Below are 19,747 nucleotides of genomic sequence, written 5' to 3' on the forward strand. Positions count from 1 at the left end.
AATTGCTATTTGCACCTGGGGAAGGGCACTCAATCAGGTGGCTGCAATAGCGGGCGAGAACATACTGTGTATCTCGTGCTGTTTCCAGCCACCAGAGGCCCTTTCCCAGGTGGTGCCATCATGTTTGTGGGGAGGCAACAGTGAGCCTATCCCTGTTGCCTCGCCACCCTCCCATTCAAACCCCAAAAACATACCCATTGCCCATCTCCTTCCCCCACTTACTTGGTGGTCCACAGTTTTGCACTCCAGTCCAGGCACTCCTCCTGCTCACCATAGAAATGGAAAAGGGTCTGACAGCAACTTTCTTTTTTGTTTTGACAGGAGATTGGACTTGCACAATACTCACACAGTGCATTCATGCTACAAGGCAATCATGATGTAGGAAACTGGCTCCCCTTAGATAGCTATTGGGGGAATTTCTTTTTGAAGCATAATGGCAGAGTTGTATTTGCCAACTATGGTTCATTTGAATCTGTGGCAAACTGGCTTCACGAAGAACAAAACCGCTTGTCTTCTGTTCAGCCTTTCAGAGGTTTAACTGTAATAACAAGTTGGTCATTCGTGGGAGGTCATAGAACAAGCCCCAGCCCTATTCATATTACCAAGAAGATCTAGTGCCCCAAGGGAAGACCAAAGACTGTTGTGTGAAAATAAGAGGTGATGGGCAGTTTAAGGTTTTCTCGCCACTGCAGAGACACACCAAAGAGCATTCTCTTGCACAATCAGCTAATTGTCATTCATATAGCACCTTTTACTATTACCAAAGTCCTTTGCTCATCTGGCATAGATTTTCGACCAGAGACTGCTTAGCCCATTTTAGGGTGGCTTGTAGCGATCTGCTGCCTGAAACTGGTAGTGGTTTAGGTATATACGTCAATTGGCAAATGATGTACAATACCTAGACAACCTTTAGGACTGCATTCTGGCTCTCAGTAGAGATGATTTTTTCCTTAAGTTCGCTTATTCTGAAACCCTTTGAAGTCTGGTTTCCCTATGAAGACTGGTTTTATTCTCATAACCTGGCCTCTGCACCCCAAACATGCCTTTTGGATACTTTGAGAGGGAGGTCATTCTAGTCCAGGAATTGTATTTAATGACTAGAGAGGACGGTGAAGCCAGATTACTTAAGATAAAGTTCTGCTTAGGAACTTTGTCTAGTAGCATTTTTTTTTTTAAATGGAATAAATGGTCAATGTGACAGACGTAAACATCGCGGAGTGATTTGTGAAGACAATCCGCCATCTATTGTTTTTGTGTGCCTTGTATCTAGCCCTAAAGAAAAACATATATTCTCCCTGTGTTTAGATTGAAGAATATAAGGCTCTTGCCTTGTGCTTTTTAACTCTGTGAATCATCCATGTGGGAAATTTCAAAATGTTTAAGAGGGCATGGTGACTGCATAGAATTGTTAAACAGAACTGGTCATTTTGATCTATAGTACTAATAATAATAATAATAATAATTAGTAGAAGATGAATTCGTAGACAAAATGTTTTAGATGCCGGGAGGATTGTTTTTAACTCTGTTGCACTTGAATATGGTGCTTTTATTTAATCAAGCATGATTGTTGTGGGTTAATTGTGTACGTGTGAATTATAATTTATGGTGTCTACTGAAATAAATCACATTTCACTGCCAGACAATCAGGAAATATTACCCCCATTCCAATGCATCCACAGGGCCAGTTTACGAATGTTGCCTTCCAGCATGAAATTGTTTCACTAATGGACTCTGCTCCTTTAAAAAAATTGTTCGACAATCGCCAAGCCTAAAATGCAACCTGTGACATTTCACTTTCACCAAAACTTTACAGTTTGTTTAGAGGGACATTTTTGTGTCAAATCCGTCAAAGATTGTATATTGAAAGTAAGTGCACACTGGGTCTGGAGCTTTGCTCCAGCTTGAAAGGTTTTAGGGGAGATTTCCTAAAGTCCACCTGGAGGTAAGACTAAAACTATCCCTTGGTATACAGGTCCCCAACTCGTAGTATACGTCTGTACTACCCAAAGGATTGGTAGAATGGCAGAGCAGCCAGACTTATCTTATGAGGAGGATGTGAGCTACAGGTAAGTAAAATGAACCCAGTCAATACATTAGCCCAAAGATACTCTTGCACACTGGAAGGTATCATAAAATGTAGGTGTATTTTATGTACACAAGACAAGGTAGTCAAATACTATTTTAGACTAACCAATACACACAGGAATTATCCACAATACTATTCATAGGTGACTGCTTCAATAGTACTTGCTCGCACTTAAAACTCTAATGTTGAAAACGTAGTGGTGCGCACCCGCATTTGTTAGAGAAATGGCAGTTTCATTTATTTATAAAGTCACACAGACAGTCTGTAGGAAGGAGGAGTGTTAGTTAACACCAATAGCAGTGATTTACTTCTTAGCAAAACTTTACAAGGCTCCTAGTGCTTTAGCAGTCCAATGCCTAGCTAGTCAAGAGTTCATCAAATTCAGTGTGTAGGATGGGAGCAAGTCTTATGCAGCAGCAGAAAAGGCAACGTTTTCATTACTTAAATAAAATGCTTTAGTAGAATAACTCAATTATTAAGGACCCTGCAAAGGACTCCGTAGAAGCGCACAAGCTGTGAAGAGGTATGTGTGGACACCCTAACACATCGTATTGCATTCCAGTCAAACTGGAGCTTGAGGTAAGTTCTACCTTGAGCCCTACAGTACCTTAGGGTGGTTGAGGAAAATGCAACTGGATTATTTCTTGTCCAGCAGAAACAGACCCAGTCTCCCGATTCCTTGTTCTGGTGACAAAAGGAAGGACTCTGAATGGGATGTTACAGCAGCAGTCGCGAGAAAGGACCCTCAGCAAGGATTTCTTTGGTCTCCCACGTCGGTCTGCGGTTTTGCCACCTTTTTATCAGCTCCAATAATGAAAAATTACTGCTCAGTCGATCTTCCTAGATTCTGCAAACCTGCACTCTGCTGAGGGGACTTTGAGTGGGATTGTGCCTGTGGCGGTCCAACTGGAGCTTACCAAAGTTCTGGGAGAAGTTCACACAAAGAAGTTGCACTGCAAATCGGTCAGAGGTTCCCTGGTATTCGCAGTTTGCAGCCCTGGAAGGTCACAGCACCTCGGGGGATGGCTCGATCTGCAGTTCGTTTCCGGGCTGGTTGGTTTCTCTAGCCAAAGGCAAGTCGTTGTCTTCTTCGGAGCTCTTCTGTCGATAAGAAACGGGGCCAGGACAGCAGTGGTCGCTTCACGGTCACTGTAAGGGTCTGCCAGCATCTCTGGTCGTTTTCAGCTTTGGATCTCCTGTTCCAGTTGTAACTAGCCTTCTGCCTCAGGAACCTCGCCTTTTATTCGAATTCTCCCATTCATTCCTCTGCAAACTCAGTGGCAGCTGGTTCCATTCAGGCAGTCTGGCAGACAAAGGACAGGGGAGTTTCGGGCCCCTCCCTGCTCTCTGCCTTCACAGACAGTCTAGGCAAAACTCGCATTCAGACCTCCCCTCCCAGAATGGTAGTAAAAGGGCTAACTAAGGGCAATCACACAAGAAATGCCGAAAACAGAAAGGAGCCACCATGTTAGAACATAGGTGACCCTTTGGTGCATAACCGAGGCTGTGAATGTCTGCAGTAGAAAATAGCACCGAAGTTGGTAGAACACGTCCACTGCCACCGGTGTTAACTTTAGGGTTGTCACTGTGACCAAAATGTGTCAGGAGCAGAGAGAAGAGGGATAATGGGTATCCCTTAGCACTCCACATAAGGTGGTGTATGCTATCTCTCATAAGTAAATGTTTCAGGAAGGATGCAAAGTATCCCTCTTTCCTTAATAACAGTAGTTCTTAAGGAAAATGAAGGAATATAAAAGGAGAATCCAAAGGGTCCCCAGCAACACTGCACAGAGGGTGCTGTGTGCTGAAAGTGTAACGAAGATGCCTTTAAGAGATATGGAGGCAAGCAGACTCCATAAAATCAAGTAAAACCTAAAGAACAAAGTTCCCATTGATGGAGCAGAAAGAATGAGTGTGGGGGGAAAAGGCTCCCTTCATCCAGGAGAACAAGAAAAAGGTCTAGAAGTCCAGCAAAAAGTGCTGCTTGTCTCGCTAGTAGAGGAGATTTATCATACAACTGATAAATATCGCTAACAAAGGACACAGCTTTAAATGCGATTTTACTTTCTCCTACTCGACACAGCTCTGGCCTTTCATTCATGTTTTACCTACCAGCAGTGTCAGAGTTTGGCTATGCATCATTTATATTGAATGCTCACCTTGTGGAATTCTCTTCCTGTTTTTATCAAAGCCACCTTGGTCTAACCCAAACTTAGAAATGGTTTGAAGATCATTGGGCTTGATTATTGTGGAAGAGATTGTTGCATTTTCTATACTATCCGTGCCACCAATCGGCCTTGAAGGCAACTGTGAAAGCACTAATGACATAATAGGAGGAGAATACCATATACCTTGCCCTATACCACGGACAACCAGAATCACTAGTATTTTACATTTTTCTTAAACTAAAAGTAATGGGGACAGCTATATCATAAATAGTATAGAAATGTGCAGTAGTCTCCATCTTCGAATGAAATTCAGTAAAAAGACGATGTCAAATGTACTTTTAATAATGTTGAACTAGTAAGATTTGAAATCTGATCTTTTTAAAAAAAAAAAACTTTGTCCCTGTGCATTCATTAGCTTTCCTTTTTTTCCAGACTGACAGCCACTACTCCAGCCACTCCAGCAGCAATACCCTGTCCAGCAATGCCTCAAGTGCCCATAGTGATGAGAAGTGGTATGATAGCGGTGACCGTGTAGAGTCTGAGCTAAACAGTTACAGCTTCCTTCAAGGAACCTCAGCAGACAGTGGCATTGATACGACATCCTATGGTGCCAGCCAAACAAGTACTGCAGCTGCAGGGGCCTGTACAACATCCCCAAGGACTGGACCACCAAAAGAGAAAATATCACCACTCTGGCACAGCGCCAGTGAGGTCTGCATGAGCGACAATAAGACCCCAGAGAAAGAGACTCATTCTCTAGAGAGGAAGAGTGATTCTCAATTAAGTATGGAGATGCACAAGGTTCATCCTGGCTCTAACCCTTTAACACGAGAGAACAGTACCTATAGTCTGAATGACAACTCCTCTCACACAAGGTAATCCCTCTCAAATGTTTCCTTTCCTCTTGATTGAAACTTTCCCTGTGCTGTTGCTCGGTGTGCTAGTAGAGGTGGTGGTGGTTCGATACAAGCCTTCCCCCCCCCTTCTCTAGCATATGGCTTTCATCTACTTTATGTGTTGCCTACTAATCCAGACACATTTCGGCTTTATGGTTTCACCTTCACTCCTTCCCTCTCACAGTAATACAAGTTAAAAAGACATAAAATGTTCAAAGTGGATGAAATGGCTTTCTTATAGATGGTTTGTTGCATATTCTGAATGAATTTTCACCCATTTGATAAGATGCAAAATCGAACTGAATGTAAAGATCATTAATACTTAAGAGGGTTTTCGGGGGCCCTGCAATACTACTACTTTTTGTGTTCTAAAACGTGTTGTGACGTTTCATTTTTTATTGATGGTCTTTGCTGCTATTTTGTCCAGTTGAAGTGGTTAAGATTGAGCTACCATAGTAAGAAATGTGACATCACTTTGGACATTGTTAAAAAAGGAGAAGATCAGGATTGTTGCCTTTGCCCTTTGAAGACTTTGGCAAATATGTTGCTTGATTTGTTAAATCGGTGCTCATTTATTTGTGCAACTTTTGCAGGATTAGTTTTATTTCTCGCCTTGAATGATGGTTACTAATGGTATGAAAAGACACCACAGGAATATTATAGCTATATTCTTCAGATGGCCATGTTATTACTCATCAAAACATGTTTGTTGAAAAATCATTAAATTGATTCACCTAAAAACAAATAAGAATGATGTCGCAAAATACAGTACTAACTGCCCCCGCCAATCAAACTAGTTAATCCATCAATTACATACTAGGAATTGTTTTAGCATTATGAATCTCTTACCTAGCTTCATGATGTCACCTGCTGCCACCTCAACTCCCATGGACAATTCTCTATATATAAATCACCTGTACTATTTGAAAAATCAACATCAACCATTTCAAATACGTCGTTTGTAGCTCCAACACCTAGACGCACCAGATTTACTCAACCTGATACTAATCATCCTTACTTTATTCGTGACAGTCAGATGCCATATAAAGAAAATAGATTCTCTTTTCCTGGGGCTCCGGCCTTAAATAATACATTGAGTGCCATGAACACGGCACTATTGTTCTTAGCAAAGCTGTACGAATCATTGGATGAAAAAAGGATATGTCAGAACAGAGAAATCCATATGTTACATATGCTCCTCAAAAAAGAACAGCAGGCACACAGTCTGTTATCTCGTCCCAGTGCACGTAAGATGACTAGTCAATCCATGCAAACAAGTGCAAGTCAAGAATTAGATGCAATGGTAGACTTGCCGCTAAATTCTGTAACTAACCTAAATGCGGCACCAATTGTCATTCAAGAATCAGGTGTTCAATTCCTGCTAATCCGTTCGAGGCCATTACGAAAGGACAAGGTACTTTATTCAATCAGTATCTGTTATGATCGGGGTAGTCCCGAAGGTACAGGGTGTAACATTTGCCCCGATGTTCTCTAATCCGAAAGCTCAGTCCGCAGCTTCTATGGGAGGTATTGTACAGGACAATGAACCATTAAATCGACAAATATCGGGCAACAGAAAGTTAAAAGTCAAAAAAGCTGCAAAATTAGTGATCTCGGCCAAGAAAAAACAGAAACTGAACTTAACCATTGAAAATCAGCTTAGGAGAAAAGAAGCTTTAAAATACAAACCACTTGACGACTTGCTTGCCATTGTGACACCTTCATCTCAAAATCTGCTAGAACATAGTGAACAGGTCCCAAGCGTGGCTATTCCTCTACAATCCATAGCCACAGGGGGCCCTCAAAGCTTAGTAGATGTTAATAAAGTGCTGGCCATAAATTCAGTAGTCGACTAAGCTAAACTTCCAGCTGTGGTTGGAAATGCTGGAAGTTCCACTGTTGATATTCAACAAGATTTACGAGCTGAACTACGAGCCTCCTTTGACAAACAGTATAAGGTAAATGAGGCTCTTGTACAGTGCTATATTGCTCCTACTACCGAGAATGAGGCTAACAAAATGAATGGTACCCATTTACAACCGAAAAAAATACATGTAACTAACACGGATGGTATGTTGCTAGATTTGCGTGAGAAAATTTGTGCTTCATTCGAAAGATATACCAGAGAAAATGAAGCTCTCACGCAAACTATTAGGTCAGCCAATCAGGGTATACGCAATAAATCTGATCAATTTAATCAGGATGTCCAAAGGGAAATGCCCAATATTGAGCTCTTGCTAAAAGGTCCTAAAAGATTGCAAACTATAGTACCACATGAGCCTGCGGATCTGGGGACTATGGGTCCCTCAGCCACTAGTAGGCCCTCAAGATCCAACAGAGTGAGCCTACCTCAGGGATGTCCAGGCATCGTGATAGTGCTCAATATAAAAATCATCATCGCCTATTTATAAAATGTCGTGGCTATCAATTTACCACATATGATCTCAATCGAGCTAGCTTCCTGAATATCTGTGCGGAAATGACTGCACTCGAAGACATAACATCAGCTGATATCAGCTTGGTAGAATTCGTCAATGATAGAGATCTAACAAAAGCACGTTTATTCGTACAATCAAGGGTGGTACTAAACACCTTGTGGCTAGCGAGAACGGCATTTTATAACTTGGGCTTCTTATTAACACAAGATTTGATCTCCTATGATCTGAAGCAATTAAATATCGATCTTCCTAAAATCCTAACGTATGGTGATAATGCAATCTCTATGACATCGGTGGCAGGGCAAACGCAAAACGCATGGGCCCCAGACAACTGTAATGCGAGATTATAACCATCCCAGAAGTTGGAATCAGTTAGCCTTCTCTCCTGGAACACAAGAGGTCACAGACATTTTATTAATAATGGAAACGAGGACCTACTCCAGTTTGACATACTAGTGTTCCAGGAGACATGGCTTTGTGATACACCCGCATGGGACGAGTATAACATCTTTGTGGTACCGGCCATAGAGCCGTTAAAGGGAGGTCCCATGGCTGGGTTGTTTATGGCCTTCAGAAAGGATAAGAACATTGAAATTATTTGGCATAGATCTCCTTCACCTTGTTTTCAATATGTTAAGATCCAGTATGGGGAAAGGTTTTGTGCTATAGTAAACATCTATTGGGGGAAAAAACATCTGTCCTCAGATGCTTTTTTTGAAATCCTGACCATGATTCTCGATCAATTATCATTAGATGTAACTATTACGAACAATTCATAATGGGGGACCTGAATTTACATCTTTTATCTCCTAAACATTTGAGCTCTATGTCTGATGAATGCCGCTGGTTAACTCTGATGACTGATCGAAATTTTGTTATGGTCAATGGTTCATTGCATGGGGATGTTCCTGCTAAACCCACATGGCACAATGCAAATAGCCATGTAATTCTGGATTACATTTTTGTGAATACTCATTTTCTGAATAACATAACTGTTTTCTGTAAAGTCAACCATTTTGATTTTGAGTGATCACAGCCCACTACATCTGATATGTGATTGGCCTAAAATAAGAAACAACCCTATAACATGAACATGTCTAACTTACAGGTTAATAATGCTGGTAATCGTTTAAAATGGACCCAGAGGAAATTATTTCAGTTCAGATATGATCTGCGTGAGAAATACGCTGCTGACAATGAATGTGCTAGTGGTTGCTATGTACATGCCATGCAGCGCTTCTCAACACAATGGGCACGCCCCAAAAGAGGCACCCTTTCTCACCATCCTGCTTTTAACCTCGAAGTAAAACATAGGAAAAGTGAATTAAGAAGGAATGTTAAAAAACTAACAAATGAGTATGTTTCCAACCTAGGGTCTAATCAAGACCAGATCAAACGATTAAAAAGGGAGTATTGGGAGTGCCTCCCAATATCAACATGATGGAGAGGTAATGATGAAGCAAATCATCCTTAAATCCTCAGGAGGCATATGGGCATTGCTAAATAAAACTTTAATCAAAAACCAACATGCATTACAGGTGAATTCCATCGCACAGCATTCCTGGAGAGTCTTCTATGGTAATATATATACTACACCTTTGTCAGATCCCGGTCTAATCTGGGATAGTATTGCAGTCAATCTTAATGTTAATTTTGATCGTGAGGACATATTCTTTCTTATATCAAAACTGAGTGTATCCAGAGCTGCTGGGCCAGATGGCCTGCACAATGCCATGATAAAACAAAATAAACACCTGTGGTCGGATATATTATATTATATGTTTAAGCACATTATGATGACAGGTCTTGTGCCCCTGAATTGGAAAACATCAATTATTCTCCCTATATTGAAGAAGGGAGACAGGGCAAATCCGGCCTCGTATAGACCTATTGCTTTGTTGGACTGTCCGGGAAATTTTTTTGCCCGTATAATCTTGGGTGAATTTAATCGATGTCTAAACCATCTAAACCATAGAGATCCCTTTCAGACAGGGTTCATCCCTGGCTTAGGCACTGCTATTAATTTAATTACTCTGAAGGCTATTATTCATCTAAACAAGCAACGTAGCCAACCGATATACATGGCCTTTGTAGACTTTAGGTCAGCTTTCGACCTTGTCCCCAGGGAATTGCTATTCAAGAAATTGATGGACTTAAGAGGCCCCTGGTACATACTCAAATGGATAGTTGAATTACATTCAAATACATCAATCCTAGTTCGCTTGAGCAATGAGGGTCTGTTGTCTGAACCCATAGAGACCTCACAGGGTCTGAAACAGGGATGTCTGCTGGCTTCTGCATTGTTTAACTTTTTTCTCTTAGACTTTGGGTCTAGTCTTAAGGGGTTGACTGTTGATCCACCAAAATTGCAAGGCATGGCCATTAAGTGGCTTCTTTATGCCGATGATATGGTGTTATTGTCCAAAACACTAGCTGGCTTGCGCAATATGCTAAATGCATTAGATATATATGCCAAAAGAAATTGCATTAGTATTAACACCAAGAAAACCCAAGTGATGCAATTTGGTGTCAACAAAGGACAAAAACCATGTTGTTGGCAATTACAAGGTACTGACCTTTTGCTTGTAAGGTCATATATCTATTTGGGGGTTTGTGTGACTAGTCATATGTCCGACAAAACACATGAATATCATTTGCAACTAAAACATCTGAGTGCATTATCACAAATACGATTAATTCGGGCTAAATACTGTAAATTCACCATTAACCCCATGCTTACATATTACAAGCAAAAATATGTGCCCACCATTTTATATGGGTCAGAGGTTGAGAAATGCCAATCCTATACATATTGGGTTAAATATGAAAGTATATTTTGGAAAAGATCACTTATGCTACCAAATTCTGAGTCTCGATCATTAGACACAAATTGGGTTTAACATCTCTTTACGCTATATATAAATGGAAGGTTTGTCAATTATACAGAAAATGCATTATGAAGGACAGTACTAATGGGCTACTTAATATCATATCTTGCTATTTACTGTTGTCAGATGATAATTTTCCAAAGAAATGGCGTGCCTGTGCTAATCAAAATTTGTTAGGAGCAGATGTCCCTGAAATCTTGCTTATCGAAAATCCCAATAAAGCCAAAACTAAATTATGGCGATCTGATTGGATTAAAACCCGAGACGCATGCATGAAAATAATGAAATTCGATTTGAATCCTTTTTCTCTAAAAGCACAAGGACACATAGAAAAATATCTAAAGCAGTCCCCGAATCCTAGTCATCGAACCGATTTTCTGCGATTAAGATTGAATATCTGGCAGACAGAGATATTGTATAGATGGAAGAAGACATCTGCTCAAGCATGTCGATTTTGCAATCAAGAGGTGGAAACGATGAAGCATTTGGTGGTTGCATGTGTTGGCCTCTTATCAACGCGAATATTTTATTTTAAGCATTTGCTTAATAAGACTGTGGTCATGCATGGTGAATTATGGTCAATATTGTTTGGAGGCCACTCAAAACGGCTAAGGTATGCACTTGTGAATTTTTTAAACTCATTGAAAATCAAAATACAAGATATCAATGATGATCAAGAATAAGAGATGTGATAATCCTTATATATGTTATCCAGAATTATGTTGAGAGCGATTAATTTGTGTAGAAATGTATGGATCTTTTTTCTCGAAAAATTGTTTTGTTAAAAATTGAATTTTACTTTTATCCATTTATTTTAAATTTCGTAATAAATATGTTGAAAGGTCAGGTTTTACTGATCAAAACAACAATAAAAATAATTACAAAAAAAATAATTATGAATCTCTTACCTAGCTTCATGTCACCTGCTGCCACCTCAACTCCCATGGACAATTCTTTAGCATTGAATCTTTCAGAGATTCAGATGGCTGAATATTCCCCATCGTCGGACTGGGAATCCTCAGTAATTTAAAACTTATTAAAATAAACATTTTCCATAGGAAAATGCTACACAGCAAGCCCCATAGGTCCTGTGTAGCCATTCACTTGTCTAGTCCCCCCCCTCCCTCCTTTGGTCTTTTTAGACCGTAACCAATGAGGTGACCGGGCTTAAGCTCCACCCCAGGCTGCCATCTTCAGAATTTTCACTGTATTCTTCTCACGGGAGAATGCTCTTGAGCGCTCTGAGTTTTTTTCCACTTTATTATTGTAGAAGGTAGACCTTCTGTACACTTTAGCAGGTTCAACACATAAGCTTTGTCGTCAGTTTCTTCAAGCTGTTATATAGGGGAACCACTGGGTCCCATCACTCAGGCTGACTCCCAACTGCCTCTGGGAGGAACCTTGGGCTGACATACATACTAAACATTCCACTAACATCAACATTCTCTCAACACATACTTTCCAGACAAGCACTTTACAGCACATCTCCTTCCTTTACAACAACCACACACACACACATACAGCAGCACATTACAACACATCTCCCTTTCTTGTGGAGACACTACATACACCTAATGCACCTTTGGGGAGATGTGCTACTCCGTAAAACAACTGTGGGGGTTACCCCCCTAATCACTTGAGAAAATACTATTCCCACTTCTCTTAAATTGCGAGAGGCACGACCTCCACTTTACCACTTTAGAGAGGCGGAACCATCCCTGCGGGAGTGTTAATCAGTGGGCGGGAGACAGTAAGTATGTATAGGCAATTGTTCTTTATTCCAGTTCAAAAGAAGGGAAAAAAACAAAATACATCAATAGGTCTTTCTCAGATGCACACAAAAGGAACCAAAACAAGGTTGTTCCTCTCCACCTTCACTGGGCTTCTTAATCACGTAAACTTCTGCTTCTGCATTCAAATGAAAAAAATAAAACAAGAGTTCAGTCCGGTCACCTTCCTTCTGTGGCCTCTCTGCTGAGCGCTCTGGTGATTTTGGCTACCAGCCCTGCTTGTGCTGGGGTTCTGCTTGCAGGGTTCAAACAAACAAAAAAAACACAAGTTGGTTCAGCAATGCCTTGCTTTCCAAATGTCTGCTCGGCAGCTGCTTTAAGGCACCACTTCATTCAGACTGCTACGGGTGGGCTGGACCTGAGCCAGCATTCCTTTCAGTCCTTTAGCCCCTTCTCACCGCGGTCCCGTGCTTCAGCACTTTGGGTCTGGCATAAGGGTTTGCTGAATGCCAGGTTTTCTCTGACCTAATATGCCCACTCGTAGCCTGACACGTCTTTCTGCCACTCCTCACTGCTCGTACTCCGTCCCTGGATGGAAAAACGAGAGAGCTTGATTACCCGCAGGCTGGTTTTAACTTAACCCCTCCTCCTCCCACTTTCCCAGGTGCGTTCAATCTTTCCCCACCCCTCTGCTCCAGCCCCTCCCTCCTGAGATCGGTTCCTGGCATTTTCTCTTCCTCACCCAGTCCACCCTGTTCCTTCTGTGGTTCAACCCGCTGCCCATGTTCTATTACCGATGTCCCCCGGCCCCTGTGGTAGGGTAAGTGTCTCCTGAGGTGCCCTTTAACTGACGGGGATTTAGGACTTTTTAGGTTTTGGCCAGATGGCTGTGCTGGTGGGCAATGCATTATGGGACTGGTAGTCGTTTTTAGATATTGGCCGGATGGCGGTGTTTTATTGCAAAGCATTATGGGACTTGTAGTATTTGTTAGACACCGTTGTCTGTCTTCTTGCTGCTGTCCTTGGCTAGAGTGCCCTGCCCTGTCCATGTCCATACCCCGAGACCCAGGGGTAACCCTTTCACATACCCCCCTCAAGGAATCAAGCCGTTCGGGCTGATTTGAGCTGCGAGAGAGGTAGTCCGCTACCAGTTGATATTTTCCTGGTTTATGGATGGTCACAAAGTTGAATGGCTGCAAAGTGAGGAACCACCATAGCACTCTGTGATTTGAGTCTTTTTGTGCAGCTAGCCAACGTAATGGGGCATGTTCCTTGAATATCGTGAATTTCCTTCCCTGCAGATAATAACGTAACAATTCCACCACCCATTTAATGGCTAAGCACTCCTTCTCCTGGGTAGAATATGAAGCAATAGTTTCCTGCTTATAAATGCGATGGGATACAGCTCGTTTTCATCTCCTTGGGATAATACTGCCCCTAATCCACACCCTGAGGCATCTGCTTGCAGAAAAAAGTGTTTGGTGAAATCTGGGCAGTGCAGCACAGGTCGGTTGCTGATCATGTTGACCAGAGTTTGAATGGACCTGGTTACTTCGGGTGTAATCACTAGGGTTTTGTTGGTTTTTTAGGGCATCTGTCATGGATGTTGCAATGGTTCAAAAATGAGGAATAAATCTCTGGTAATATCCAACAAAACCCGAAAAAGCTCATATTCCTTTCCTGGTGGTTGGTAACTGGAGTTGTTGTATGGCTTGTACTTTATCTAATAAAGGGTTTACTACTCCACCACCCACTGAGTATCCCAATACTTAGTGGTTTTTGCTGCTAATTTGGTTGGTTTTCTTAGGGTTAATGTGCAGTCCGGCTTTCCTCAACGCCATAACCACCTTTTCAAGATGGGACAAATGCTCCTCCCAGGACGTACTAAAAATTACTTTCTGATGTTTGTTAATCTGCTTAGAATCACATGCTGTGGATAGTCCGACATCCAGTGCTCACTGCGGAGTATTGCATCTTGTTTTTCGTAGTCGAAAAGGGGACGTCGACAAGGCATGTCTGTAACGCTATCCATATAGTGACGTGCAGGGTACCCACAATCCCTCACGCTTTGAGGTCCCTCAGATTGTTTTTTTACACCCAGATATTGGTCACCTTTACGCGGAGCTCCTCGAGAGACATTGCAAATATTCACTCGACCATTTGGTCGTTATTTATAAATACTCACTCGACCTTTGGTCGTTACTTAACGTTACGTTCCTCCTTCGACTAAGCTGTTCTCCGCCGACAAGATCTTTGATGGCTGTGCCTTCGACGGAGGAGACCCTTCGTCGTTGCCGAACACGTGGCCTGGCCTTGCCAGCCTCAAACAGTAGGGAGAGTGGGTTTGTGGGACATTTCTTGCTATCTCTTTAAGAATGCCTTTCTCTTTCCCCACCTTTTCCTTCGTTGTTATCACGCCTGTCTGGTCCCTCAGCTATGGAGAGGACACCCTTTAGGTTTTGCCCACGCTGCAAGGGCAAATTCACCTGGAAAGACCAGCACAAATGGTGCAACCGTTGCTTGCCCCTCGACCACAAGGAAGACGGTTGTGGGCCTGTAAGCTTCTTAAGCCCAAGACTTTAAAGGACCGCAGGGTCAAGAGGTGGGCAGCCTACGCCATGTCTAGGTCCGATTCCTCACCCACCGCCGCTGGTGCCGAAAGTGGAGAGGAAAGTGATAACCCAACCTCCGTATCAGAGGTCGTACACCCCTCTAGGGAGCGGTCACGCTCCTCGTAGTCTGTCCCCAGCCCCGACAAGCTCGGCTCACACCCCGCTTATGGGGATGAACACCCCGGTGACATAGACGCACATAAGCACTCACATAAGCACACGGCCCACGCCTCTTCTTTGTCGAAGACGAAGAAAGCATTCGCGCCAACGGAGACGCAGGTCCTACCGGCGGCCTCCACGGACCGTAAGGGTCCAAAGCCCCCCTCGCAACCGCAGATGCGACCAGCGACTGGGCTACCCCTAGATAAGGGCGCTATCACCAAACCGCCAGACGATGTGCCCCGCCAGCGAGCACCCGTCGGTGTAGAGGACACGACACCTGTAACATCGAGGCCAGAGGATCCCTCGACAGACCATTTAGTCGTCGAGAGCCTGGCGTGCATTGTTTCCAACGATAGCCAGAGACGGACGGCGAAAGAGACGCCGAATACCACTCGCAAGGCCAGGGAAACGCCGAAAGGGACGGAAGGAAGGCAGGAACCGCCCCCTCCGTCGAAAGGGACTCCCAGCCTACTAGAAGGCTTTTCAGAAGGCGATGGGAGCTTATCCTCGACGCTATGGTATAGGTCAAAGCGTTTACAGGCCGAAAGCCTTCCCTTTCCCCCCCAGACCGCTCTGGGCTACCACAAGGCACCTTAGAAAGACTCCAATTTTGCATGGACAAAATGGAGAATTTTATTTCTGATGTTTGTTAATCTGCTTAGAATCACATGCTGTGCATAGGTCCGACATACAGTGGTCACTGCGGAGTATTGCATTTTGTTTTTCGTAGTCGAAAAGGGGACGTCGACAAGGCGTGTCTGTAACACTATCCCTATAGTGACGTGCGTTGTACCCACAATCCCTCACGCGTCGAGGTCCCTCAGATTGTTTTTTTCCGCCCAGCTACTGGTCGCCTTTATGCGGAGCTCCTCGAGAGACATTGCCAAATAGTTTCTTTGACCTTTGGTCGTTTGTTATTAATATCAATAACGTAGATCCCTCCCTCGACGCAGAGCTGTTTCTCTGCCGAGCAAGGACGAGCGGAGGGGATCCTTCGGCGCTGCCGAACACGTGGCCTGGCCTCGCCGGCCATGCACAGTAGGGAGAGTGGGGTCTTGTGGTCTTTCTTTCTTTTCTTTAAGAATGCCTTTCTCTTTCCCCTCCCTCTCTTTCGAGGTCGTAGTCGCACTTATTATCCTCCGCTATGGAGAGGACGCCATTTAGGTTTTGCCCGCTTTGCAAGGGTAAATATACCTGGAAGGATAAGCACAAACGGTGCAACCGTTGCTTACCCCTCGATCACCAGGAGGACGGCTGTGCGGCCTGTAAATGACTAAAGCCCAAAATTCTAAAAGACCGCAGGGTCAAAAGGTGGGCGGCCTACACCATGTCTAGGCCTGACTCCTCGCCCGCTGCCGCCGAGTGTGACGAGGACAGTGACTACACGGCCCCCGTAACGGAGGCTGTAGACCTCTCAAAGGAGCGTTCACGCTCCTCGTCGTCCGTCCCCGACAAGCCCGGCTCACGCCCATCTTATGGGGATGAACACTCCGGCGACAAGGACGCACACAAAAAACACAAAAGCACATACCCCCAGGCACACTTTCGTCGAAGACGAAGGCAGCCATTGCGCCAACGGAGACGCCGGGCCCACCGACGTCTTCCGCCGACCGTAAGGGTCGTCAGCCCTCCCCGCCACCGCGACAGGCGACTGGGCACTCAAAAAATAAGGGCGCTAACACCAACATTTCTGGCGACGCGCATCGCAAGAGTGCTCACGTTGCCAACAAGGACTCGACGACCAAGGACTCGACGACCAAGGACTCGACGACCAAGGACTCGACGACCAAGGACTCGACGACCAAGGACTCGACGACCAAGGACTCGACGACCAAGGACTCGACGACCAAAGGCTCGACGGCGAACGATCCCTCGGAAGAGAGAATGCTCGCCGAAAGCCTTGCGCGCATAGCATCGAAGGACGGCCAAAGACGTACGGCGAGTAAAACGCCGAAAACCGCGCACAAGGCCAAAGATACGCCGAAGGCGCCGGAAGACAGATCAGGCCAGTTCCCGACGCCGACAGAAGGCCCTAGCCAGCAAGAAGGCTACTCAGAAGGCGAAGGCTCTCTTTCTTCGACGTTATGGGACAGAAGCAGACAATTACAGGAGGAAGAAACCCCCTTTTCTTTCCCAGACCATCCTGGCCGACCTCAGTGGAACATTGAAAGGTTCCAGACCTGTATGGACAAACTAGATAGGTTCATGTCCATCCCAGAAGACAGGGCACCCAAGAGACCAAGGGAGGCACCCCTGGAGAGTCCAAGGGCTAAATACCAGAAGTTTTATAACCCCATACAGGAGGACATAAACTCTTACAATCCCACTGAGGAAGACCCATTCTTCCAAGAGGAAGATGAGTTCACCTATGTTGGGGACCAACAAGAAGAGGAAGGTTTTCACGAGGAAACTAACCTATGTGAGGAAGGATTCCAGGAAGACACAGGCGAGGGCGACCCAAATCCCTGGCAGTCACCGGCTAGGTCGACTGACACAGGCAGTAGCAGTATAGTCATCAGGTCTAATGAAACTACACCATTCAGGAACCCTTCGCCTGTCGATGATCAACCCACCTTCAATGCACTGCTGAAGAAGGCAGCAGCACATTTCGAGATCGAAACTGGGGAGGTCACCCCAGACACCGATTTTGTGGAGAGGATTATCAAAGAAAACCCCCCAACCAGCCAGGTTATACCCATCCTCGCCTCAGTTGAGAGACGTAGTACACCTTCTCTTTACACTCCTGCATTGGTGAGAGGGGTCAATCGAGGATTGAGAAACTGTTTTCTCCCTCTCAATCAGACCCATTATATATTAAGGGTCACTCAATCCCGGAGTCCCTGGTTGTGACCAACACCAGGAAAAGAGCAGGAGTCCCACTATCTACTAGCGAGGCACCCCCAGATAAAGAAGGGAAGAAGCTGTATGCCCTAGCCAAGAGAATCGCCACCTCTGCAGCATTCTCTACCAGAATCGCCAATAATAATACCCTATTGGCAAGCTACGCCAATGCCCAATGGGCTAAGCTCAAACAGGACATCGAAGAAGCTCCCGAACCCCTAAAGACTCGTTTACTGGCTACAGTTACCGAGGGCTCTCTGGTCAATCAAAGCATCGTCAAGAATACCCTCGATGCAGCAGAGACGGCTGGCCGCACTTTGGTACAAGGAATTTTACTGAAGCGTCACGTCTGGCTTCGCAATTTCGGATTTAAGGCGGAAACACAAGCGTCCCTTATTAATAAACCCATAGAGGAGTCCAACCTCTTTGGGAGAGCAATGGATGACGCGCTGGAGAACGCGAAGAAAGAATTTGATACAATAAAGACCTTAGACCAAATTTCAAAACCCCCTAACAGGCGGGGATTTGGTAATAAGCGCTTTTTTCGTGGACAACGCCAGCAACAAAACCAACAACAGTACTCTTCCAGCAACTACCAGAGTAATAGCGGCCAGTACAATCAGAGGGGTCAACGTCTTGGCAAGGGAAGAGGCCGGGGTTCCACCCCCAGAGGCTCCCAAGCCAACACCACCACCAAGTGACGCGAAGATTCGCGTCCCCTCCCATGCAACGCCGGTCGGGGGCCGGTTAACATCCTTTCTTCCAGCATGGGAGGGAATAACATCAGACCGCTGGGTACTTTCCACCGTAGCCCGCAGCTACTGTATAGAGTTCAACAGTTCCCCAACATACAGACCCCCGAGGGGACGCCGCATGACACCAGAACACCTCACCATCCTTCTCCAAGAAGTGGACCAACTGCTGGAAAAAGGAGCCATAGAGGTCGTGCCTCTATCTCAGGTAATGGAAGGTATTTATTCAGTGTACTTCCTTGTACCCAAAAAGGATCTAACCATGCGCCCTGTATTCGATCTGCGCCCAGCGAACAAGTTAGTCAAACCCCAAAAGTTTCGTATGGTGACCTTACAGGAAGTAATCACACTGCTATCACAGGGAGATTACATGACAACACTGGACATGAAAGATGTATACTTTCATATTTTAATGTTTGTTGCCAGCGCACAGAAAATACCTCAGGTTCATGATAGAGGGCAAACACTACCAGTTCAGAGTGCTACCCTTCGGCATAGCATCTGCACCAAGGGTATTCACGAAAGTACTGGCAGTGGCAGCGGCCCACCTGCGCAGGTTATCCATCCCAGTATACCCTTACCTCGACGACTGGCTCATAACAGGGGATTCTTACGAGACATGCTTCTCAAACACCCAAAAGACTGTAGACTTTTTGTTCCAACTGGGCTTCTCCATCAACGAGAAGAAGTCCAGCTTAGACCCCAGCCAAGTCAAACAATTCCTAGGGGCTCTAATTCGAACAAAGGACGGCCTCGTCTTCCCCTCCAACGAGAGGGTCCAAAACATGCTGTTTCAGATCCCCCAAAATGTGGCAGGTCGGAAGGTGACGGTACGCAAAGCGATGCGATTGCTAGGAATGATGGCGTTGTGTATTTATTTGGTACCTTGCGCGCGCCTGCGCATACGCCCAATGCAAGAGTGGCTCAACAGCCAGTGGTGTCAGGCCAGCGGACAATGGGACAATCTAGTGGTGGTCTCGCAAGCCTTGGTTCTCTCGCTACGGTGGTGGACAAAGGAAAACCTGATAATAGGGAAACCCTTTGCTACACCCGCGCTGGAGGCCACTCTAACCACGGACGCATCCCTCACAGGATGGGGGGCTCACCTATCCCATCAGACTGCTCACGGAGTGTGGACTCCGAACCTAGCATCCAAGCACATAAACCTACTGAA

At 44.8% G+C, this 19,747-nt stretch overlaps 1 protein-coding gene across 4 annotated transcripts in view; it reads left to right on the plus strand.

The window, feature by feature from the left end:
* Window positions 1–19,747, plus strand: part of SIPA1L1 (signal induced proliferation associated 1 like 1) — a 1,823,374-nt gene that overhangs the window by 1,391,153 nt on the left and 412,474 nt on the right. For all 4 annotated transcript variants that reach the window (XM_069638601.1, XM_069638604.1, XM_069638602.1 and 1 more), the window contains one exon: window positions 4,687–5,129. In XM_069638601.1, coding sequence (XP_069494702.1) covers window positions 4,687–5,129 — 443 coding nt within the window. The remainder of the gene's footprint in view (window positions 1–4,686; window positions 5,130–19,747) is intronic.

This window comes from Ambystoma mexicanum, chromosome 14 (genome assembly GCF_040938575.1).
Source record: "Ambystoma mexicanum isolate Mex_15411 chromosome 14, UKY_AmexF1_1, whole genome shotgun sequence".
NCBI classification, from domain to species: domain Eukaryota; kingdom Metazoa; phylum Chordata; class Amphibia; order Caudata; family Ambystomatidae; genus Ambystoma; species Ambystoma mexicanum.